The following is a 25,035-nucleotide window of genomic DNA, read 5'->3' as shown; positions in this document are numbered from 1 at the left end:
CATAACCTTCCTCTTCCCTTGCTGTGGAACCAGGGTCCTGCCTCATGGCTGCTGCCACCCTGGGCAGCACAGATCTGGAAAAAACCAATTTCTGTCTTGCTTGTGGTGACACCATTGTTTTACAACTCCTGTTGCTAATGCAGATCCTGTTGCTGCCACTCCTCCCCCCAACCCTGCAGCCCCTGCCAAGGTACAGAGCGTGGAGGACTTTGTTCCTGAGGATAGCCTGGACCACAGCTTTCTGGAAGACCCAGCACCACAGAAAGACAAAGGGAAACCACAGGCCAAACACCGTGTGGATAGTGAAAGGTAAGAAAAGGAGGGTGGCAGCAGGGATGGCAGGTCCCCAGCAGGGACACACCTGGATGTGCAGCCTGACTAACATGGTGCAACCATTCCCTGATTCCAAAGCAGTTAGCTGTCCCAGAGGCTTTCTGGCTGTGCAATGGTCAGTCATAGCATTCACTGTTTCCCATTTAGTGACACACACTGCTCCCTGGGAAGGAGGAACATCACAAAAAGCAGATTATCACCTTCCTGGTGCTGCTGTTTTGCTTTGTGCCCAGATTAAACCACTGGGCCCTTTGTGTCAGGAAGGGATTTTCCTTCTGGCTGAACACACGAAATCATTTGAGATATTTTCCTCCTGGAACACTTTGCAGGGATACTATGTTTTGCTTAATGAATATTTACCTTCTGCAGAGGCACAAAGTGTGGCCAAATTCCTCTATGACTTGGTAATGTCATTCCTGAGGCACTATAAATGGATTTGGGGTATGGTGGAGGACACTTGGAAGCAGAGTACTCTGTAGCTCTGTGGGATTCTGGAAGGAAGGATGGAGAAAGTCATGCTCCTTTGGGAGTGTCACTGCATGCAGAATTAAAAAAACTCTTAGGGGGTGCCTTCCTTTTTCTCTGTGTCTAGTGTTTCTTCCCAGAATTTTCTCACTAAATTGGAGAGACAGAGATTTGATTGATGATAGGGAATGGGTTGGATATTCACATCCAGAGAGTAGTGATCTATGGCTCAATGTCCAGTTGAAGATGGGTGGTGTTCCTCAGGATCTGTACTGAGACATGGACTTCATCCATGAAACGGGGATTGAGGACACCCTCATCAGGTTTATCAATAACATCAAGCTGAGTAGTGTGGGTGACACTCCTGAATAACAGGATGTCATCCAGAACCTGGAAAACATGAGAAATGGCCCATGGGAACCTCATGAGGTTCACCAAGGCCAAGCTCAAGTGGCTGTACCTGGTTTGGGGCAACCTCTGGGATCAATCCAGGCTGGAGGGTGTAGGGATTGAGTGCAGCCCTGGGGAGAAGGACTTGGGGGTGCTGGTGGGTGAGAGCTGGACCTGCCCCAGCCCTGAAACTGGGCTGATCCCCAGCATGGGCAGCAGGGAAGAGGGAGTTCTGCCCTGCTCAGGTGACACCCCACCTGCAGAGCTGCCTCTAGCCCTGAGGGCTAGCATCAGGAGGATGTAGAACTGCTGTAGAGAGTCCAGAGGAGGCCATGGAGATGCTCCAAGGCCCGGAACCCCTCTGCTCTGGAGCCAGGCTGGGGGAGCTGGGGGTGTTCACCTGGAGAAGACAAGGCTCTGGGGAGATGTTATTGCTGCCTTTCAATATTTAAGGGACGATGAGGACAGAGATTTTAGCAGGGCGTACTGCAATAGGACAAGAAATGGTGATTTGAAACTAAAAGAGGGGAGATTCAAACTAGGTACAAGGAAGAAGGATTTTACAAGAAGAGTGGTGAGGCCCTGGCACAGGTTGCCCAGGGAAGTGGTGGATACCTCATCCCTGGAATGGAAACATTCCCAGTCTGGCTGGATGGGGCTCTGAGCAACCTGATCCAGTTGAAAATGTCCCTGCTCAGTGCAGGGGGTTGGAGCAAGCTGAGCTTTAAGGCCTCTTCCAACCCAAACCAGTCTGTGAGTCTATAATTATCTCCTCAAAATGGCAGAGCTGTGCTTATGCCATGAGCTGTGTTTTCTCTTTTTTTTTTTTTTCTCCCTTTTTTTCTTTTCCTGGCTTTGGTGTTTTTTAACCAAAAAAAGAAAAGGGGATCGTGTATACTGAACTGCTCAGACAAGGGAATGTGCAGCGAGGTGTCTGAAAGCAGACTGTCTCTTAAGAGGTGACCTAAGCATACTCTCAGGCTCTGTATCCGTTGCTCAGAATATTCCTTGCCTGCTGCCTCTTGTCATCAACACTGGATTAACCAGGAGACTAATTAAGCGTGGACACTGCTCATCTGTGAATTCTGCCTCTTTTAACATCCTTGTCAAGACCCAGTGTTCTCTACTTCAACCACAACAACCTTAAATCAGTGCTCTTTGTGAGGCTCAATGCCTGTGTAATGCAGGTCAGCCTGAATCATCATCCCTTGTGATGGCAGAACACGTGGATGTTTTATTAAAACTAAAAAAAAAAAGGCAAGAAAAAAGTGGGGTTGCTGGCAGCATGCTGGCCTACAAAGCGTTTTGCTCGTGGCTGTGGCAGAGCTGAGATATTTTCCTGGGTTTAACAAGGAGTTGTCAGAAAAGCCAAGCCTGACCTTCTGAGGGACTGGGTCCTGAGGTGCCCTCAGAGCTCTGGAGCTGCAGTTCTACTGTGGTTGGGAGGCTGATCCTTCACAAAGGTTTCTCTGCTCCAGAGTGTCAGTCACTGGAAGCAAATTAGTGTTAAACTGTATAAAAAAAACCAAACATGGTGGACAGGGGTGCGAGAACCCTGCTCCTTTGTTTAGAGTTCATCCTTTGCTCACAGTGATACCCAGTGCAGTCACAACAGCTCTGTTTCCCTGGGAGAAAACATGGCAGCACGTCCCTGCACATTCACACACTCATTTCTCCTCTGCAACCTGGCATCCATGGCTTGCTCTGGTTTCTTCTATATATCATGCAGTTTTCTTAGTGGCCTGGCAATTTTCCATTCTGTTTCTTGCCAAAAAGGGCCTACTAGAATAAGCCAGAGATGCAGATGTGGTTTGGACCATCACCTGCAATCTTGGAAACCTTTCAGGATGTCACTTACAGCCCCACAGTAGCTAGGAACAACATTCCAGTTCTGTAAGCACTGTCCTTGATAATCAGCTTCTGCTGCAGTGAGGAGGTGGTTGTAATTCCCATAAAATCTGCTGCAGAAATTTATCTCTGACCTAAAGAACACAGTAGATCTGTGGAATCACTCAAACCTTGGGGAGATTTTATTGGTTTCAAAAAATGGAGTCCTGGAAGCTGCTTTTCCCCTGTATCTGAGTGAAGAACAAGGCCTGAGAATGTCTCAGCAAGATGCATTCAGGTCTCGTGCTCTTTTTGAAGCAGATACCTGAGTGTTGAGCTTACACAGCTCACCAGCATGCCTGGGTGTGCTGTAGCCAAGGGGGTAAGCTCCAGGACTGAAGTGTCATTGAAGATGTAGCAGAAGAATGGGCCATGTTTTGAGAATTTGTGAAATTACTTTTCCTGCCCAAGAGGACTCACCTTTTTGACTCTGAGCATGAGTCCTGCAGGGAGCTCTGGGAACACCTCGGTGTACTGAGGTACATTCACAGGGTTGGAAGGCAGCTTGGGGGCCATCCAGTTCAACCTCCCCCTCCTCCTGGGCCGCTCAGAACTGGTTTTCCAGACCCGTTTTGGATTTTGAGTATCTCCAGAGAATCCACAACCTCTCTGGCAACCCATGCCAGTGCTCAGGCATGCTCTCAGTGGAAAAAGTGTTTGCTTATGTTCGTGGGAACCTCCTGAGTTACAGTTTGTGTTCCTTGCCTTTTGTCCTGGCACTGGGCAGCACCAAAAAGAGCCTGTCTCCATCTTCTTTGTACCTCCTTCAGCTGTTTAAATACCTTTATAAGGTCTCCTCAAGCCTTCTCCAGGCTGAGCAGTCCTGGCTTTCATGTGGGAGATCCCTTCCTCATGTGAGCAATGCTCCAGTCAGTTAATCATCCTCATGGCCCCTCACTGGATTCACTCTTTCTTTGCTGTGCACTGGACTCCAGCTGTGGCCTCACCAGTGCAGAGCAGAGGAGCAGCATCACCTCCCTGATCTGTTGGCAGTGCTTTGCCTCATGAAGACCAGGACACCATTGGCCTTCTTGGCAGCAGGAGCACCTTGTTCAGCTTGGCATACCCCAGGCCTGCAGTGACGTCCTGGGTTTTGTTCAGTGACACGTTGTGGTTCTCTGACTTGCAGTAGAGAACTCCCAGAATCAGTTCCTTTACCAGTTAATTAGGAAGGTATTTCAATCTCCCAATTTGCTGTTTCAGAACTTAATTTGCTGCTCTTTAACCTGATGCCCTGAGCCAGCATGGATATGAGTGCACCAGAGGACCTAATCTGGCTCCAAAGCATCTCACCCTTGGCTCCTGCTGGGTCAGGCAGCCTGGGTCCCTGGGGGGGCTGAAGGTCTCTGAAAGCCAGTTTATGCTTTACCTGACAGTGTTCCTGATCTTTCTTTTCTGCATCCTTAGACATTTATCTTAAAGATGGATTAGATGTGTGTGTCCTTACATCTGAAGGGCTTTGAAGTGGTTCTTTGCTTTTATGGATCTGTTATGGATTCCATGATGCCCAGCTGTGCTAGCCCAAGGGAGGGAAGGTTCACAGTAGAAGACCAACATCTCCTAGAGCAGCCACGCAGGCTCATCCTGCAGCGTGGGATTCCCTCAGTTTACCTGCTTTATTACAGCTTGGGTTTTTTCTCTTTCGTTAGCCCTGCAAAAGGATGTGAGAGAAGCCCTTGAGCTCCTGGGGCTGTGGGAACCCAGCCCAGCTAGGTTTGAGGCTGTGAGCTCAGGTTGCATCAGGGTTTGTTTCCTCCCTAGCAGCCAATCTGTGACACACTGGAAGCTCACAGAGGACACCCCAGCAGTCTCTGTGGTCACTAGCTCAGAGCAGACCTCAGTGAGCAGCATCATTTTTGGGGGGTACCTGCACCTGCAGCCACACTAGCTCAGTGCTCATGCCAGCTTGGCAGCGCTTCAAGGATTGCAGGGAGCGGTGCAATGTGCTTTGCTTTGCATGCTTTGCCTTCCTTCCAGCTGGAAGCTCAGGACCACAAGCTGATCCTAGTGTTGCCTTGTCAGAGCCTGTTTATACTGAAGCAGTGATTTTCCTGATGTATATTCACTCCACTGCTCTGCTCTTACGCTGTCGCTCAGTGATCTGTGTTGGCTGGAGATGGAGGCAGGTTTTTCACTGCGGAAGGATGTGACCCACTTTGGTGAGGGGGTGTACACACAGGGATGTACACCCATTGGGACTGGGAAAGGTGGAAATGCTGCAGGTCTGTGTGGAGTCTGGAAGGACAGTGGCAGGAATCTCTTAAGAGCCCCTGTGCCTAATAGAGCAGTGATGTGTTGAGGAAAGGCAAAGTGTCTAGTTCAGAATAATATCCTGCCATTTTTAGGAGGCAACTCCATTTTCTTTTCAGTGCATTTCAAGAGAAAACCCTGCCAGTGCTTTGAAAACCTCAGGAATCACTCACTTGTCATTCCTCCAGCTTTGGGGGCTGCTTGGGCACCAGTTTTCCTCTCCTTTGTGTGGCTGGGCTGTGTGCCTCCATCCTGGCATAGTGTGAGAGCAGCAGTGTTAGTGATGAAGGGGCTCTTCAGCAGCCTGGCCCTGCTCAGTAGGGCGCTGAGAGCAGGTCCTGAGAGCAGAGGAATCCACACCAAGAGCAGAGGGAGGGCCTGTCCTTGTCTTAGCACTCCAGCCCAGACAAGCACTGGTTGTGATCACTGCTGTCCCGTTGTCACAAACAACTCCATTGTCTGTTGGCATATATATTAACTCTTTTAAACTATCTTGTCAAGCAGTACCCAGCCATGTAGAGGAGCCAGAGTGAGCAGTTGCCATCATCCCAGCTCTGTTTAGGGTATTTCTCATCTCACCAGCACACCATACTTGTGTATGTGGTGTTCCCAGCACATACAGTGCTTGGCCTGTGCTGGGAACCCCACTTACTTGCAGTTAAAGGATTTTAGGGTTTTGTTTATGTCTGTACAATCTAATCTGTTCCAAGCTATGTTTTTTGTCTCTGTATAAAAAGAAGGTTGTGCTTACACCATCCAGGTGGCGTCATTAAAAGGGCAGAGACTTGCGTGTGGGGTTGTCAGGAAGGAGCTGGTTATCTCTTGTGGATGAAACAAATAGAACAAGGAAAGGTGATGGCAGAGGCTCATCAGCTGAGCCTGGGGAAAATATCTATATTCCTGACATGAGCACAGTTTTCAGAAAATGTTAAAATTGAGTCCTAGGGACATTCAGACAAGAATCCTCAGTTTCAGCCACAAAGCTCTCTCAAGCTGCCTTTGAACACAGAACTGTGCTACATCTAGGGAGGCTGATAGACTCCCAGCTCTGGCAGTATGTCCTTAGGTTAATTTAATTTGGGCAATGTTAAAGCTTGGCTATGGTGTCTGTGTATCTGCCTGCTTCAGGGAGCACTGCAGAAATAGAAATGGTTCCAGGAAGCTAATAGCTGCCAGTGAACTCCCATAGCAGTGACAGTGTATGATCAGGTTTAATTACAGGATATGGGGATGAAGACAGGCAGTTCCCATGGTTTGACTGACTGATCCTTGCATGGTGGATGGAGCTCCATGTTCTGATGAAGCTGTGGCAACAGGCTTCTCTGTACCTCTGAGGCTGATCTTCTCCAGCCGCTCATTTCCAGCTTGAGGGGCAGCAGCTGCTCTGTGACACATCCTGCTGTGGCCTTTTTGGTGCAGGGCCAGTGCCACTGCTGCAGCCTGCAGGGAGCAGGTCCAGCCTGAGCTGGACAGTGGCAAGGGAAGGCTGGCAGCGCACAGAATCACAAAATCACCAGCTGGTTTGTGTTGGAAGGGACCTTAAAGCCCATCCCATTCCAGCCCCTGCTACAGGCAGGGACACCTTCCACTATCCCAGGTTACTCCAAGCTTCGTCCAACCTGGCCTTGCACACTTCCAGGGATCCAGGGGCAATCACAGCTTCTCTGGGCACCCTGTTACAGGGCCTGCCCACCCTCACAGGGAATAATTCCTTCCCAATATCCTGTCTAACCCTGCCCTCCTTCAGCTTAAAGCCATTCTCCTCGTCCTGTACAAAGTCCCTTTCCAGCTCTATTGGAGCCCCTTTAGGCACTAGACAGGGCTCTCACACCTCCCTGGAGCCTTCTCTTCTCCAGGCCTGACTATCCTCATTTTCAGCCTGTCTCCAAAGCAGAGGTGCTCCAACCCTTTAATCATCAGCTGCCCCAGGCTGGGGACATGTCCCCAGAAGTTGGCTGTACAAGCCAGGCTAGTCTCAGTGTTCATGCAGGGGGAGGCAGGTCTGTCCAGCACCTCCTGGGGTGCTGTGTCTGATCACTCTCTGTGTTGCAGTGATGGAGAGGCGCCTGGAGGGAACCCCATGGTGGCAGGTTTCCAAGATGACGTGGATCTGGATGACAAAATCCCCAGCGCACCAATGCTGGCAGCAGAACGGGTGCCGAGCAAGAACGTCACCCTCTCCAGTGAGGAGGAGGAAGAGGAAGAGGTGAAGGATTCTAAGGTCATCCTCATATCTGATGGAGACAAAAACACAGAGCAGGAAAAAAAAAGGTACAGAGGATAGACCGAAGTGTGGGGTTGTGCTGGCAAACCTGGATCTCTCCTCCATCTTGCCACTGACTGTGTGTGGCCTTTGGGAAGTCTTGGTGTCTCTGTCTGCCTGTTCTTCAGCTGTAGGCTGGGGCTGTAGTTACTGTTGGTGTAACTGCTGTGTGTGGTGTGTCTTACCCCGTGCCTTGGAGCACTGTGCTCCTGTGCCAGTGGGGCGGTTCTGCATGCTTTTCCTCAAATTTGAACAAGAGTCTGGAACTAAGCACCAGAGTGGCTGTTTGTAGTGGTGTGGGGAGGAGAGAGGAGTCAAGTCTTGAGTGAAGGGAGTGGAGTCACTCACCACACCCTGTGCTGGGGAATGATGATGTTCTCCACATACCACATCCTGTGGGGTGAAGGTTAGGATTAGGCACACGAGGGTTATCCTCAGCCTGAGTGGTGCATTTGACCCCACACCGCTATAGGATGCACTGCCTTTCCCAGTGGGATGCATGATGCAGCCTTCAGGCAGGCTTAGCTGTTAACTGTGCCTTGCTCCACAGAATAGGGTGGACAGACTCTGACAACTTGTTTCTTCTCAGGTCTTCCAGAAATTCTCTGAAACCCCAGAGTGAAGCAATTTTGACCAAAGCAACTGACCCGAAGCCTCCTGACAGTTTACCTCCCCGTTCTGGGTCTGAACAAAACAGCAGCAAAGGCAACACAAGCCTGGCAGCTCCTGCTGCTGGCCCCACAGCAGCAGCCCAGGCCTCAAAGGCCACTGCCCAAAGCAAAGGACTTGCTTCCAAGCAGAAAGTGGTCAAAGAGGAGAAGCCTGAGGAGTCTGACAGTGATCAAGAGGGACCAATAGCTACTCAGATGCTCTCATTCGTTATGGATGACCCAGACTTTGAAAGTGAAGATTCTGACAGCCAGAAGAAAAAGATGGTAAATAACAGCCCGTGTTGCTGTGAGCTGTGCCCAGCTGAGCTGGAAGGGTTGAGGCATTGCCATGAGCAGAGCCTCCCTCAGCAGCAGTTACTAAGCAACCTGCAGAGTTTGATGTGAGCACAAACCCTGTAATGCTCTGAGTATGGAAGCCACCTGGCAGCAAGAACCCCATAGAATCACAGATCCATAGAATACCCTGAGTTGGAAGGGACCCAGAAGAATCATCGAGCTCAGCCCCTGTCCCTGCCCAGACCCCCCCAGCAGCCCCAGCCTGGGCATCCCTGGCAGCGCTGCCCAAAGGCTCCTGGAGCTCTGGCAGCCTCGGGGCCGTGCCCATTCCCTGGGGAGCCTGGGCAGTGCCAGCACCCTGGGGGGAAGAACCTTTTCCTAATATCCAGGCTAGACCTTCCCTAACATGAAGTTTGTGTTTACAGACACAAACAAGATTTATGCTTGGGTGTTTTACTGTGCTGTTTACTCTTAGCCAGTCCAGCAGTGCCAAATGCAGAGCTACTGGGTTTTCATGTGAACTTTAACATGCAGAAGGGTGTCTCTGCCAGAAAGAGTGAACTCCTTGCAGTCAATCCAGCAATAAAAAGGCATCACAAAATTTGCTTGGCAAAGCCTAAAGGGAAGAAGGAAGGTCTGCTTGGGAAGGACTTTTCAGGACAGCAGAGGTAGCTGTAAGGTCTGTGACGTTCAGCACATGCCAGCAGGTGTCTGCTAAAACAAATACACCAGGGGTCCCCCCACACCTACCCTGTATTACGGTGGAGAAGACACTTGTCCTGCACCTCTTCTCTGAACTGGTCAGAACTTGCTGCATGGCTTGAGATATCCCTGAGTTTGGTGACCACTTCTCACAACCTGCAGAGCAATCTCTGGAAACTGCTAGCAGTGAATTGGGATGGGCAATGGCTGTTCAGGGGTGTCCTGATGTCTGGGTTTGCTGGTGTTCAGGGGGTTTCCCTCAGTTCTTATCATTCTGGAGTCCTGTTGAAAGGGCTATTGTCACAGTTTCTTTGACCTTATTCATGTGTCATGCTGTTTATTAAGTAATTTTCTATTCATTTTGCATCTTAACTTCCTGCTTTTCTTGACAATATGAAACCAAAAGTATTTGGTGCAAATTTCCATCTCTTGCATGCTGCAGTGAGAAGGGATTGATGAGAAAGGAGCAGTGTCCAGGAATGCCTGACCCCAGGAATGCTCCATAGGATGTGAATGCTTTCCCACTGCAGGGTGTACTGGTCAGGCAAACCAGTACAGCCATTGCCATTAACAGGGTGGGGGCACGGCCTGACCAGCAGCACAGTGGGGCCGTTTTCCATCTGTGTACAAAGATACAAGGAAAGGTTGGATCAGATTCTGAAGAGGATGAGTTGGCAGGTATCAGAAGATCATTAAACTGATTTTCCATTCCCATCATGCAGAGATGGAGGATTTTGGGGTAATTTCCAGGCTCTGCAACATCCTGGGTTTTAGCTCATGCTGAAGGGGCAGATTTGCCCTGGGAGCACATTCCCTTTTGGCTTGCTGAAGGGAATTATTCTGCAGACACACTCTGCTTCCTCAGCCCTGCTGCCTCTGGTACCTGAGACCCACAGAGCTGCACAGCAAAAAGCATTTGTCACTAAGGGCTGGAGGGGAGTTTTCAGTCTATTTGATTGGATTTTCCCAGAACAGAGATGCCTCCCCAGGGCAGAAGGAAGCTGATGCTGGTGAGCTAACAGAGTTGAAGGTCTCATTTAATCCCTTTATATTGGGAATTTGATTTCAGCAGCCCCAGTGCGAAGTTTTCAGAACACCCTTGTCAGTACCAGTGCAACCGAGGCATTTTACCAAGGCAAAAATTAGAGCTCATGAGATCCAGGACATTGATTTCCAGGCAATAACAGCTCATTTCAGCTGGCATTTCCTTCTCTCCTCCCCACCTGCTGACATCTGACATTTTTGTATGCAAAATGGTTAGAGATTTTGGTTGAAGTATTTGTCAGTGTTGTCTGCCTTTGCTTCTCTCTAGAATGAATTCCCAGTGCGAGAAGATCTCTCTGAAATATCTGATGATGATACCTCACTGGGAAAGCCACCCCAACCTGTGAAATCAACAGTCCCCTCCTTTAAACTGAAAAATGACTCAGATCTCTTTGGCTTGGGTTTGGAAGAAGCTGGTCCCAAGGAGAGCAGCGAGGAAGGTAAAGCTCACACCTTATTTCCACTCTTGCTGCTTTTGTTTGTCAGGCATCTGGTTTTTCCAAAGTCTTTCCAGCAAACCAATTTGCACTAAATAAAATACCCTCTAACTTCATGCAGTGCCCTGTGTGAGTCGTAATCTGGTTTAGCACAGCATAAATAGCTTTTAAGTTTTTCCCCATGAGGATGAGAAGTTGGCTTCTCCCTGGCACCAGCCATAGGTTATTTTTGTCCCAGCTGCAAGCAGAAGCACATCTTTCACAAGCTGCTGCTGTGTAAGCCTTCCTGCTTAGCCCTATGTGCTTGGGAATTGGTGTTCAGCATTGCATTGCAGTGTCCACCCCCTCCAGAATTTGGATCAACTTGAACAAAATGCTCTGACATACCCTGCCAATTTCCTCTTCTGTTTTTGAGAAAGATGGGGTGGGATCCTATTCATGCAAAAAATTCCTGCTGTCTAGGCATTACTGCAAAGCAACTTCCTGTAGACCTGCCCCAATGTCAGCATGAAAGATGGGAATTTAAAGATTTAAGGAAGGAAAAAAGCTGTGAGCAGCACCAAGAGAGCGCTCCTTGAATAGCTGTTCCAAAAGTGTGAGGAAGGTGTCACAGGCTGCCATGGTTCCGTCAGCTTGTCACTCCAAGCTGCTGAACAGCGGAGCTTGAAATAGCTGTAAGTGCATCTGCAGAGGCCCAGGTCAATAATTTAACTTCAGTTTAGATTCTTAAATAATTAATTGTGGGTTCCTCCTATCTCCTCTTTTGGTGATAAATATAAAACCATCTCTCGGTCGTCAGTGATTGGAGCTTGACTGGCAATTAGGCTTCTCCATGGCTGCATTTACACATCAGCTGAGGAAAAAGGTATTTGTAGGTAAGAGTGACAGTCAAACAGCACATGTGAAAAGTGGTGCTGCTGTGAAGCCTCTTGTGAAGCAGCCAAGCAGGTAGTCCCCTGTTCAAGGAGGTTTTGTGCAAAGGCAGTGGACACTCAGCAACCAAGTCATCAACCATAATCATATCTGACACATGTGACAGGGATGGACTCTGGGACTCGTTTGGTAGTGTGAAAGTATTCACCCCTGTAGAGCAGGGATGCTTTGGGAATGTCATTTCCATATACAGTGTGAGCAGCAGTGAGTGTTGGCCTGCCAGGGTGTCCCATCTGCTGATACCATGTCCTCAGTCATCCTCAGAGAAGATGCCTGGGAGGATTTCCATCAGAGGGGAACTGTTCCCAAGAGCTCTTCTTCATTTCTGGAAATAACAGTCCAGTCCCAAATTTGGCCTTTGGACCAGTTTGTAGAGCTAGACTCTAGATGTGTTTCTTAGTAGCTGTGACTCAGTGAATGCTAGGTCAGTGTTGATCACACAGATCATATAATGCTCATAATTAAACGAGACAGATATGGTTCAGTCAGGGTGTGAGTGCTGGCCTTGCCTTTGCCCATGGATGCCCAGGATGGAGCATTTTGTTCTCAGGAATGGGGCCAGGGCAGAATTACAGCTCTTATCATTTAAATTAAACACAATGTTTCTGGGTTGTTTGTTTTAACAGATAAACAAGCTTCTAAGGAGAAAAAGAAGAAGAAAAAGAAAAGCAAAGAGGTATTGTTAATTAAACAGATCTGCCGTGTTACCCACCTGCCAAGAACAGACGTGGCCTTCCGTGGTTTCCTCCTTGGGAAAGGGACTTGGTGGACTCCCTTCTATGCTCACATCCTCCACCTCTGATCTCTGCCTCCTAGGCTCTGCAGAGCACTGAACTTCAAAGCAAGCTTATAGAGCAGTTGAATTTTGGAAAGGGAGTGTGTGAGTTTGTAAAATACAGGATGAGGAAGAGCAGTGCCTCTCTGCTACACTGTGTTCATAGCACCATGATTTTCAAGCAGAAGGGTGCCCACAACATATATCTCGTGGATAGTGAGGGAAGCCTGCAGGAGGCTTTGTGCCATTTAAGCCTGTCCAGTACCGTGGTATTGTTGGGCACAAACTCTCAGAAAGACCAGTGCCCTGTATAACCCAAATGGTTTGTCTGCTTCTCTGTCCAAGCTTACAGAAGGGTCTTCAGTGCTTCAACCTGAGTAAGAGTCCTAATTCAGTTGAAGACATCCCTGCCCATGGCACGGGGGTTGGACTAGGTGCTTTCCAGCCCAAACCATTCTTCAGAGTCAGGTGTCAGGGCAGTACATCCTGGGTCACTGGCACTCTCAGAGCATTTGCTAATAAAAATGTTCTCATTTGCAGGAAGAGGACAAGTCAGTGAAAAAGAAGAGCAAACACAAGAAGAGCAAAGAGAAGGAGGAGAGCAAAGAGGAAAAAGAGAAAAAGAAAAAGAAAAAGAAGAGCAAGGAGAAAAGCAGTGAGATAGATGAACTTGAGGCTTTTCTTGGCGGAGGAGGAGCCAGCATGAGCAAACCACGGGGCGGGGGGGACTACGAGGAGCTGTAGTTTGGCTGCGAGTGGACTCTGCACCATGGCTGTCTCCATCTTCTCTGATGAGTCACCCCAGGACAGGCACAGATGTGTAAAGCTTTGGCCCTTCACTGTATGATCTCTCAAACCAGAATGAGCAAAACAAAAGCTTTACATCTATGTGTGCTGCTCTGGTGCATCGTTACACAAAGAAAACCAAGCTGAGATGTACATGAACCAGGGGAAGGTTCAGGGCATGGCTCCCAGGCCTGCTGCCAGGCTGTCAGTTTTTCTCCTTGCAGAGATGCCCCATCAGGTCACTGGCAGGCTGTGGGGCAAGGGGACCTGCCTCATGCTCCATCCCTGCTGCATTCCACTCCTGCACACCTGAAATTCCTGTCTTGTTAAGAGGAGTGCAACCAAACATGCTGCATGAACACATCATGCTTGACTGTCTCAAGTCTTTAACTTCTTATCCTTCCTATTTTTTTAAGGAGAAAGATTATATTGGCCATTGCTTCACCCAGCAGTTGATGAGCTTTAAGTCAAGCAGATCATGCTATGGTACAGCTCTCTAAAGCAGCAGGCGCAGGGACAGTGTGAGAGAGAGTGTGATTGTTAAAGTCCTTTGAACAGGACCTTTCTGCACAGCAGCTTAATTAACCCTCACTGGCGCTGCTGTTGGAATTCATGAAGCCCATTGATTTCCGTGGCCCCAGTGTCTCAGACACTACATGTAAGCTGCTATGCAGTTTGGGAAGACAATGAAAAGTGCAAAGCTAACCTGAAAGAGAGAAAAAAATCAGTGTTTTTTCTGCATTTCCCACCCTTGAATTTGCATATTCCAGAATCCCCTGCTGCTGGGACCTCTCAGGGACATGACTCCATGTGGAAATGAAGATATCCAGAGCTTCAGAATTGGCTACAGGGCAGTGTTGGCATGGCAAGGCATTTGCTTCTCAGGCATTTTCCAGTCAGGCTGTAAACCCTGGCTGCTGCTCTGTGCCGAGAGGGACCAGCACTGCAGCTCAGCAGCGTCCATCCTGCTCCAGCCTCTGTCCATCCTGCAGCCAGCCAGTGTGCTGACTTTCCTGCCCCAAGCAGAGAGCCTCCTCTGTCCCGTGAGTTTGGGAAGTCTTTTAGTTTTTGCTTTGAACTTAAACCTATGGATTAGTACCTGCTCAGCAGCCATTGGAGGGGCACTCTGGCCACCCCTTGGTACTCACCTGTGTCTCAGTCAGCAGTCCCTGTGTTTGATGGAGCTGGTCAGTCCTCTGTACCCCTCCTGGCTTGGGTCTGGGGTCCCTTGCTCAGCTCAGATGGTGAAGCTTCCTCCAGGTTCTGTGCATTACATTCCCCTCTTCCTTGTAAGTTGATTTGAGGTTTGGTTTTGTTCTCCCTCACCCCTTTCTGTTGTAAAATGTCAGCCATGAAATCCAAACTGGAGTTTCCTTCTGCATCCCTATAAAGCAATGTTCTATTGATCCACTAACCATTCCAGAGCTGTCTTGACCAGCAGGCATTTCCTGCTCCATTTTTCTTTTTCTTGTGCCCAAAATGCACTTGTAACCATTTCCCTATAAAACAAACTGGTTTCTTGCTGTATGAGCAGTGCGTTGTTCAGGTTTGTCTGCCATTAGCATTTGCCTCTGAGCATTCCACATGGCACTGTAGGGAAATTGCATGGGACAGTTCAAACTTTGCACAGCCAGGGAGGAATAGGAAGATTGAGACGGGACCGGTTTGCTGCCCTTCTGGGCAAAGGCAGGTGGAAGTTCAAGCCTCAGCTGCTGCAGTCCCGAAAGTGCTTCTGTTCCATCAGGACTTTGGGTCATGTTCCATTTTTGCATTGAAAAACCCTGGTACAGTCCATTCTGATTATAAAGCTCTGTTGTACACTTGTCTCTGCACATCTTCTTCTACCCCAGAGCCTCTGTGCCTGGGCTCGGGAGCTGTGTGTCTCTCCTTGTGCTGCTGTGCTCCCACACCTCACGGGAAGGGGGTGCTGAATTAAAATTCATTCCAAAGAAAAGGAGCTGAACATAAAAACCATGAGTTCTTTCTCCAGAACTGACGTCTGCCCTGAGGGAGCTGTTGCTTCCCCCAGTGTGGAGGGGGCGGGGGTTTGCTCAGGTGTGGCTGCAGGGGGCTGTACTGGTGGCCAGTCCCTGCTGACAGGGGCTGGCCTCGGTGTGTCTGGCTCCTGTGCCAGGTTTGCTGCCGTAGGAGCCTCCACATTCCCTGCAGCTTGCCAGCACAAGGAGCTGAGGCAAAAACAAGCAAAGATGAATCATTCTGCTCCAAAATACTCCTGTAAAAGAGAAAAGTAGATGCGCAAGGATCTGCTTACACTGGCTGGCTCTACCTACGCTCGAGCCACAGGAGGGTGTGTGGCATGGCTTGGCTTCTGCAGCAGGGCCAGAGAAATCCCCACCCTGTGGTAAAGTGGGAGTGTGGAAGGGAAAAGCAACAAAAAGGCTCTTTTTATAATACACACAATCCCAGAATGATTTAGGTTGGAAGAGACCCTAAAGCTCATCTGATTCCAGCCTCCTGCTGTGGGCAGAGACACCTTTCAGTAGACCTGATTGTTCCAATCCCTGTCCAACCTGGTCTTTTTAGGCTTGGGCTTCTCCCTTTTCCAGGGAATGCTGAACTGGTTTGAGCTACAGCATGAGCTGTAACCCAGAGCCAGCAAGCGTGAGGGAGGGGAGAAGGAAATAGGCCTTGTTTGAGCCAGGCTTTCCCTTGCCATCCTTTCAAAGAAGCTAAATATAAAAAGTATGTACGTGCCTGTCATTGTGGGGAAGCTTCTGCAGGATCACAATGATATAAATAGTTACTGCAAGCATCTCTGCAGGTACCAGGGTATTTGCTTTTGGTTTTATCACTCATCAAAAAAAAAAAAAAAATCAAGAGCTTGAGGCTGAGGAGCTACATTTTCTTGGAGCTAGTGCTGGTCAGAGCTGCAGGGGCTGGGTTTTGAGCAGTAGGAGGGAAAAGTGCAGATTTATCACTGCATTTTGGCTGGGGTTGTTTACCCAGCACAGCATGGGAAGCCTCATCCATCAGGGACAGGGTAGTGCCTGCTCCCCTGCCTGCCTGGGATCTCCAGGGCCACCAAAGTGTCTTGGCTTCCACTGTGCTAGCTTGGAGCCAGAGCACTCGGGATAAGCCAGGACAGAGCTCCAAGGGCCCCTGCTCTCACCCAGTGTCCTCCTGGCCAGGATGGCCCAGGTGCTGTCCCATTCTCTGCAGGTGTTTGTTTGGGGAGCATTCCTTGCTGTACCCATCCCTGGAGTGGGACAGCCCAGTGTGACAGTTCACAGCTGTTGTCACTTGGCAGCTCCTGGTGTGTGACAGTGCAGCTGCTGAGAGGGGCTGTGAGTGCTCAGAGGGGACTGTGGGTGCTCAGAGGGGACGTGGGTGCTGAGAGGGGCCGTGGGTGCAGTCAGACTCTGGAGCAGACTGACACTGACCTGAGCCCAGCAGGTTCCACCATGCCTGACAGCCTCGTGGCTCCTCAGGTGGGAGCCAGTTTTGGGGAGACCTTCCCACTGCCCTGCACCAATGGTCTGAAGCTGCCCACCTCCTCTGTTCTGTGCCTGCTGTCCCCAGGATTCCTCCTGTGTGCACAGCATTACCCTCCTGATGGCCCAGGTCTCCTTGGTACAGGTGGCTGGCTCAGCCTGCTGAAAAGGTTCTTCTTACATCAGTCTGTCCTAGTGGTTGACATAAAACTCCTCCCTCCAGGGATCCAAGCTGCTGAGCCACCTGCGCCAGCCCTGCAGGGCCCAAGCCAAAGGGACCATGGCTGATACCTGGTCCGTGGCTGTCAAACCCCAGGTAGGGAACCAGCCCAGGACAAGCAGACAGGTCCCTGCAGTTTGTGCCACCACCACTCCAGCTGTTTCCCTGCCCATAGCAAGTGGTTGAAACCAGCTGATATTTAATGACCCTTCCAACCCATAGCACTCCATGATTTTATGAAACCTGTGGAAAGCTCTCCATCACCTTCTGCTTGGCGCTCAGGAGCTGTCTGATCACTGCCATCCAGATTTATTCCTGGACAATTTATGCTGATTTGTTACTTTGCCAGGCTCTTGTTTAAGTGCTGCTCCCTCTCCACAGCCCCTTTACCAATGGGGCTCTGTCCCTGCTCCACCATTGTCCTGCTGGCCAGGGCTGGTTCTTAATGATTCCCATATAATCCCTCTCCTACTGACCCTGGGATGGGCTGGCCTTTTCCACAGCTGTAGCCTGTGTCACCAGGGCACCCAGCCTTCTTCATCCCCCATGGTCAATGCCAAGGGCCACATGCAAGGAGTGCCCTGATGGTGCCCTTTGAGGGATGCAGCTTTGCCCTATTTCTGTTGCTCCCATAAAGTCACGATAAGTCTCCCTAGCTTGCCAAGGCCTGGGGTGGGAATTTGCTTCCTTCCTCCCAGCAGTGAACATGAAAAAGTCATTGGAACGTGGATTTTAGCAGGCCACAAAATTAATGTGTAAAGCTGTGAGTGCTCTTGGAGGCTTTGGGGGGGCTGTGGGGCAACCTGACTGCCCCCAGCCCTGGACTAGGATGGACCTGGGTGGGGGCTGGATTGGGGGCACAGTGGGTTTTCTGCCTGCAATGTCCCTGCATCCAAGGGTCCGGGTGCCTGGGGAGCCCATGGTACTTCCCTGTCCTTTGGGATGCCCCAGAACAGCCAGATGAGTGATGGTGGGGAAATCCTGCAGTAGGACGGGTTTAAGGAGCAGGGCTGTAGCCTAGCAACAGCCTCAATCATGGCATAATAAAATTAATCTAGTGCTGGCTCAGTCTGCTGCATAAAGATACTAGGGCAAGTAGTTGAGCCTTTTTAACTGGTGGGTTTGCCTCCAAACCAACCTGCAGCATCTGTGGCATGTCTGAAGTGTTCCTGGCCCAAAGGTGCTCCACGGTTAGTATCCAGGCTTCCTCTTCCAACCCCGTGGCAGGGTGGTTGCTGAGCAGAGGGAATTATCCTCTGGTACCTTCAGTGAGCAATCCTGGGCCCTCCCGGGGGCTCAGACAGACCCTGGTGGGGGGAGGTGGGGTGAGGTCAACTAAACTGGGGACTCAGGCAGCCTGTGGGAAACAGGGCTCCATTCCAGGCTAAAGCAGGGCTGACGCCTGCACGTGTGCTCTGCTTGGAGCTGCATGGGGATACTGCCATGGAGCAGCCGGTCTGGGAAGCCCTTGAACTCCTGGGTACCCCCAGGGTATTGGCAGGCTCTGCCTTTGGGCAGGAGCAAGGAGGGGAGGCAGTGGTGCAGCTCTCCATCGCCACAGAGGGGAGATGGGAGGCGGACGGGGGTGCTGTGCCTCCTGGTGGCAGGGGACACCTGCGGGATGTCAGTCCCGCCTCTCCGTACTCCAGGATGGCACGGAGAGCACCCCCAGCGCCTGAGGCTTGGCCTGTGCAGCAGCCACGGCTGCAGCCCAAGCTGGTCTGCAGCCTGGCTGCGGGAGGGAGTCAGCCAGCTGGGGAAAGAGCAGGCTTTTCCCTGGAGCCGGCAGGAGAAACACCCCTCCCCATGGCTTTGGCAGGCAGCGGCTCCGTGACAGGTGTAAGGTGATGAGTTCGTGCCTGCTGGGGCCGTCACCACTGTCTGGGCACCCCTGCAGCTGTGGGAGGTCCCGAGTGACCAGGCTCTGTGGCATCACTGAGGGGAGCTGGAGGGAGGCTCAGCACCCTGCCCAGTGCACTGGTGTCAGGGCAACACCGAGATCCCTCCTCACAGCCACTGTGGGGCACAAGGGGATCTGAAACAGGCTTTGCCTGTGGCCCTGCTGTGGGTCAGCAGATGGATGCCTTGAGCCTGACCTCTAGACTGCTTTCCTGTGAGTCTTTGGGGACTAACTAGTCCTTCCCAATGAACCCCAACAGGAATGTGGGGTTACAGCTCTCTGTGCAGGCAGGGACTTCTCAGTAGCTGCTCAAAAGGCACCCTTGAGTGCCACCAAAGCCCAGGAGCCTGCAGTGCAGGGTCCAGCTCCCTCCCCAGCCCCCAAGAGGGCAGCAGGGCCTGATTTCTCCCTTGGTTCACAGCTGGAGGCAGGGAGGGGATGCGAGGGAGAGAGGAGAGACACTGAAGAGAAGAGACCCTCCTGCCCCCAGCCAAGCATCACACTGATGCCAGCCAGCTTGGGAAAAGGAGAGCATCACCCACAGACAGGAGCTGCAGGGTGCCAGCAGCATCTCATCCCATTCCAGCTCTGCCTCTCCCAGCTGTGGGATCCCCATGTTTCCTTGGAAACAGGATTTTGCAGCAGCTTGCAGTGGTGCTGCCTGCAGTGGGGGCAGAGGCCCATGCCCACAGGACTGCCCTGCCCTCTCTGCGCCCCCAGCCCTGCCTGTGCTGCTCCCTTCTCAGCCCTTCCCCCGAAGCAGGGGTGGGATGGCTGCCAGACCCCTTCTGCTCCCCCGAGGCTGATCCTGCAGTGGGTGCTCTGTGCCCACCCTGTGGCCCCGCTGCAGGCTGCCCACACAGGAAGGATGGGGAACAGAGAGCCCGAGAAAATGGGAAGGTATCAAATGATCAAATATTCATCCCCGCTGTGAATTGAACAGCAGGATGGAGTGGAGCAGCCCCAATATTTCCCGGAGTCACCACATCACATATATGAGTCCCCAGCATGGCAAGGCACTGGGTGCCAGTCCACCCCCATTTCCCACAGGGGTGTCACAGCCCACAGGGTGGGCATAGGTGGGTGCCACAGCCCCCCATCCGCATTTTGGGGTGCCCCGCGCCGTTCACCCAGTGCTGGAGCCCTCACCACCGCCTGGGTGGCTGTAGCCCCTGGGGGGGACCCAGCACCCCCCTCCTGCCCCAGCACAAGCCTGGCCAGCCCCAGCTGCAGCCTTCTCCCATGGAATCCCGTCCTGCCGGGAGCGCGGCACGGACCCGGCATCGCCTGCCGGTGCTGCGGGTGGCACCCTGACCCCTTCCGGGCCGCATTCGGGAAGCCGAGCGAGAGCCAGGAGCTGCCTCAGCGGAGGCTCACGCTCGACTCGAGGCGCGGCCCAGCCCGTTCCGACGCAGGCATCACCCCGCGGCTGCAATCGCCCTGACACCGGCTCCGGCTCCCAGGTGGCCCCGGGGACGGGCCGGTGGTGCCAGCGCCGCGCTGTCGCTTCCTATCGCGTGCCCCGATGAGCTGAGCGGCCTCTCCCTCACTCGGCCCTGCCGAGGCCGCCCGGCCCTTCCCCAGCACAGCCAGCTCGGGAACGTGTCCCCAACCGTGTCGGGGACAGCGAGTCCCGAGCTGCCGGCGGGGTCTGACAGTGCCACCCTCCCCCCCAGACAGCCCCGGCTCCCCAAGCGAGCAGGAGCAGCCCGCCCTGGCCCTTGGGCAGGCGAGGGCACCCCTGGGCAGACAGCTGGGCCCCCGGCTCCCCAGGCTGGGCATTCTGGGGACCTGTTGGCTGCTTGGCATCTGCCAGCCGGCCACGTCCCGCTGGGCAGATCCCAGAGCGCAGCGGCCCTGGGCGGGCTGGATGTGCCGGCGGGGAGGGAGGATCTGCCCTCTCCCCGTTCCTCAGTAACGCGCCTGGCACGGGGCAGAGGTGGAAACTGGGTTTTTTGTGTTTAATGTCCTCCCAGGTATTTTTCCCCAAGCGGTTTTCGGAGTTTCTCTGAGGAATCTCCTCCTTTTGCTTTCTCAGAGTGGCCCATGTTGGCTTCCCCTGGCATCACCAGACCAGTGCCCCTGTCTCACTGCCAAACTGGGGCTGCCGGAGGGGTCGCAGATATATATTTGAATATACTGTTTGTCAAAATTTAGACAAACAGTAAATTCAAATGAGATTTTATTTTATAAAGCAGGTAAACCACTTAAAGCTCCACCAACACTTGAATACAGGTTTGTGATTTCAAATGGAATTGTTACTGCCTGACTGACTTGAGAATGCCCAAGATTTTAGGACAGCTAACCCAGAGGATTTCCTTTGGGCAGTGTCCCAACCAAAGGGCAGAATTTCTGATGGCAGTCTTGCTGCTCCAAGGGCGATGGGCTCCACTGACCTCCACTGGGCCTTGTGGTCAGGTCATGGAATCACAAGCTGGTTTTGGAAGGGACCTTAAAGCCCATCCCATTCCACCCCTGTGCCATGGCAGGGACACCTCCCACTGTCCCAGGCTGCTCCCAGCCCTGTCCAGACTGGCCTTGGGCACTGCCAGGGATCCAGGGGCAGCCCCAGCTGCTCTGGGCACCCTGTGCCAGGGCCTGCCCACCCTCATAGGGAGCAATTCCTAATTCCCAATATCCCATCCATCCCTGCCCTCTGGCAGTGGGAAGCCATTCCCTGTGTCCTGTCCCTCCATCCCTTGTCCCCAGTCCCTCTCCAGCTCTCCAGGAGCCCCTTCAGGCACTGGAAGGGGCTCTGAGGTCTCCCCAAAGCCTTCTCCAGGCTGAACAATCCCAGCTCTCCCAGCCTGGCTCCAGAACAGAAGGGCTCCAGCTCTCTCTTCTGTCGCCCCCCCCTGGCTGGGGTCTGACCCTCTGTCCCTCCACAGCTGTCACACAGAGGTGACAGGTCAGCCTGCCCAGGGACAGTTGGTGCCATGGCTGGCCTTAGTGTTGGGAAGGCCTCCATGCCTGCTGGGGCAGCTGCTGCTGCCACAGGTATCCTGGAGAAAACCCTTATTCTGGAGGCCTCCCCTCACTGCCCACCTGCTCCTGCCCATACTTGCCTCCTGATGAACCTCTGGCCCTCCTGGCAGTGTTTTTCACATGCCCAGGAAGGTCTTTCTAATGCTTCAAAACTGCTCTGTGCTGGCCCAGTCAGAACTGTGCTCCCCTACTTATGTCCCAGTGGTCCCTACCAGTCCCCCCTGTCCCTGACCTCATTGCTGTGCCTCCACAGGTCCTGGTGTGACCTGAGGGCTGGCTCAGGGGACCCCCAAGCCCAGCAGGTTTGGGGAGTGGCCCCTGCCCCTGTGCCTGGCCCCACAAGGGTCAGCATCCCCAGGGCAGGCGTGGGGGGTTCCTGTGCTGGGTGGTCCCTTCCTGCTCTGAGCTGCGCCAGGGGACACAACGGGGCTGGATCAGGGGATCTCCTGCGCCAGGTTAATGTCAAATCTCACAGCGAGCTCTCAGTGTGGCCTCAATGAATTGGTCTTTGGGGAGGGCTGTGAGGCCCCAACACCACCCCCCTCCCCAGCTTTGCAGCTGTGTAGGACAGGTGTGACCCCAGATGTCCCTCCCAGGATGAGATCTGCCCTGCTTTGGGTCTCACCAAGTGTCCAGAGTCACAACAGAACTCCAGGGTGACCTTTGGGCATGTTGTTCCTCTGTGCCTCAGTTTCCCCTTTCGATGGGACCCAGCAGAACTGAGTCTGTCACCTGCAGACACTTTGGCCAGGTCCACACTGGCAGGGGCAGGTGGGGAAACTGAGTCACAGGGACACAGTGAACATTGTGGCTCTGCTCCCTGTGGGGTCTGGGGGAGGACTCAGCACCAAGGAGGCAAAGGCCCCACAGAAAGGGGGATTTGCCCCCACACTGGCCCAGCTTGGCTGCTACTGGCCTTGACAGGAAGCTACAGTGGGGCAGCCCAGACCCAGGGACAGAAGATGATCCTGCCTCGGGACAGGCACCAGGCTGGCCTTTTCCTTGTAGGATTGCAGGACTCAGGCTTGTGGGATCCCTCTGGCTATTCACGTGTTCCTGTGGCACAACAGGGCCCCAGGCAGCTCGGCCAGGGACAAGCCTGGACCCGCAGAGCCATGGCAGGGCCCCAACACCTCTGTCCTCCACACAAGGGTCGGGGACAATTCCATCCCAACCTGCTGAGTCCTGCTGCCCACATGGCTGTGCCAAGGGGGTCCCCTCCATGTGAGGGGCTGCCACCCCTGTGGGTGGTGTTCACAAGGCAGCCCCCCAGCCCTGCCACCCACCCCTTCTCAGTTCCTGGGGGGCTGGGGTTGCCTCCCCTGCCTGAGTGCCACAGACTGGGAACCCGGGTGTCACAGCCTAAAGCAGCAGCACGGCCCCGTGCTCAGGGCAGGTGACAGCCCTGAGCAGCCAGAACGACCGCAGCCCTCAGGGGGATCTTCTCCTCTGCCACAGGCTGCCACTGGCTCGAGCAGGAGGAGGAGGAGCAGAAGGAGCAGGAGAAGGAGGAGGAGCAGGAGGGGAAGGCAGTGTCCAGAGCCCCATTGCCCCGAGCACATGACATGGCGCTGTCATCTCCGGTGCGTGGAGACCTGCCCGCGGTGCAGTTGGATCCCTAAGCACCTTCCAGCCTGGAATAGCAGCCTCACACGAGGAGCAGATGGTCCCACTGTCCCTTGCCATGGGGCTTGGGGGACATGGTCCAACCCGTTTGTTCCCTGATTTCGGACTTGTGGTCACTCCAAAACCCAGAGGTCCAGACAGGTGACCTCAATCCATGCAGGTGTCACCCAGGGCCACAGCTGCACGGACAGAGGGTGGCACTGTAGGGGATGCCCTAAGGGGAGCATACTCCTCCATGCGCGGACTCGGCATTCCACAGGGATGGGCTCTGGCATCGTTCGGGTGATTGCACCCACGGGCGATGTGGATGGAGCCTGCCCGGTGTTCCGGCGGGCATCAGCGGCCACAGCGGCGGTGCTCGGGGCTGGCTGGCGCGGGGTTGGCAGCAGGCGGGAGCAGATGGAGCAGCACGGCGGGGACCGCGGGGACAGGAAGCCGGGGGCAGCGGGAGCGGCTGGACCAACAGCCGGAGCCCGTGTCCTGCAGAGAGGAACATGAAGTGTCGGGGAGTGCGTGGGGGGCGGCGGTGATGGGGCCCATCTGAACATGGTGCGGGGGTCCTTGGCCCCGTGTGTGCAGCAGGGACAGGCTCACCCTGCTCCCAGCTCCTCCTCCAGCTCCTGTGCCACTCGTCAGTGCAATGAGCTCCTGGCGCTCAGCCCGGCCCCCAGGGCACACACCGCTGGTGCCAGTGGGCTCAGCAATGCCCACTGCTGCCAAGGGCATTCCTGCAGGAATCACAGCAGTGCCAGCCCACCACAGGCCCGCCAGCACTGCTCTGCCAGGCACCGGCACCAGAGAGAGTGGAAGTCCGTTTCTGGAGCTGCAGTGAAAGAAGGAAAGGGTCTTGGCTACAGGGATTTTGAATCAAGCAAATCCCGGGGTGCACCTGCCATGCAGAAACGCATGGAGAGCAGCAGCCTTGGATCAGGGCTTGGAGCCATGGCAGGTACTGGTGGGTCCCAGGGCCATGGCCATGGCCCCTTGCCAGGGCACCCACAGGTGCTGGGGCTGCCCCCGAAGCTGTGGGCAGTGGAGGGCAGCTCAAGGAGGTGATGGGGGGAAACTGAGGCACAGCTGTGACCATGGGCCTGTGCTGTGCATCTCCGGATGCTGGGGCCTGAGTGTGCCAGGAGCTGTTCTGTGCCTCCTCCGTCCATCTCCATCACTGAGCATCCCTGTGGATTCCAGCCACCACAGGCAGTGACAGCCCCGGAGACTCTGGGAAAACGAGGCCATTCCATGGAGGAGCTTAGCAGGGGATTTTGCTGCCCAGTCGGCCCCGGCCGCGCAGAGCCGCGGTGATGGGGCAAGGTCAGGCAGGACAGGCGCGGGGGGCTGCCCACACTGGGCAGCTGCCGGTGCAAGGCCCTCGTGTCTGCGGGGGCCGTGAGGTCTCTATACAGGGTGTGGGGCTGGGCCCGGGTGCCCCCGCGGGACATTCACACCCATGGAGCGGGGAAACCCCTGAAGGATGGCATCGGGGGCCCCCAGACCCTGCCCGGAGGTCCCGGGGGAAGAGGGTGTGCTGCGAGGGGTGGGGGCGGGGCCGGGAACCGGGATGGGAACCGGCGTTAGGGAGCCGGGCGGGGGAGCGGAGATGGATGGGATGGGGATGATGGGGATGAGGACCGGTCTGG

The 25,035-nt window shown here is 53.5% G+C and overlaps 1 protein-coding gene across 2 annotated transcripts in view; it reads left to right on the top strand.

Annotated features, from left to right (window-relative positions):
• RABL6 (RAB, member RAS oncogene family like 6) overlaps positions 1 to 15,035 on the top strand; it is a 53,930-nt gene extending 38,895 nt beyond the window's left edge. The window contains exons 10-15 of one of the 2 annotated variants that reach the window (XM_036393868.2): positions 180 to 309; positions 7,378 to 7,596; positions 8,178 to 8,523; positions 10,550 to 10,721; positions 12,278 to 12,327; positions 12,967 to 15,035. In XM_036393868.2, coding sequence (XP_036249761.1) covers positions 180 to 309; positions 7,378 to 7,596; positions 8,178 to 8,523; positions 10,550 to 10,721; positions 12,278 to 12,327; positions 12,967 to 13,170 — 1,121 coding nt within the window. In that variant the 3' untranslated portion in view covers positions 13,171 to 15,035. Of the gene's footprint in view, positions 1 to 143; positions 310 to 7,377; positions 7,597 to 8,177; positions 8,524 to 10,549; positions 10,722 to 12,277; positions 12,328 to 12,966 lie in introns of both variants that reach the window. The other variant, XM_036393867.2, reaches the window with a different exon arrangement.
• The last annotated feature ends 10,000 nt before the right edge of the window (positions 15,036 to 25,035 follow it).

Source organism: Molothrus ater, chromosome 20, assembly GCF_012460135.2.
Source record: "Molothrus ater isolate BHLD 08-10-18 breed brown headed cowbird chromosome 20, BPBGC_Mater_1.1, whole genome shotgun sequence".
In the NCBI taxonomy this organism is placed as follows: domain Eukaryota; kingdom Metazoa; phylum Chordata; class Aves; order Passeriformes; family Icteridae; genus Molothrus; species Molothrus ater.
This window is presented reverse-complemented; position numbering and strand designations above follow the sequence as displayed.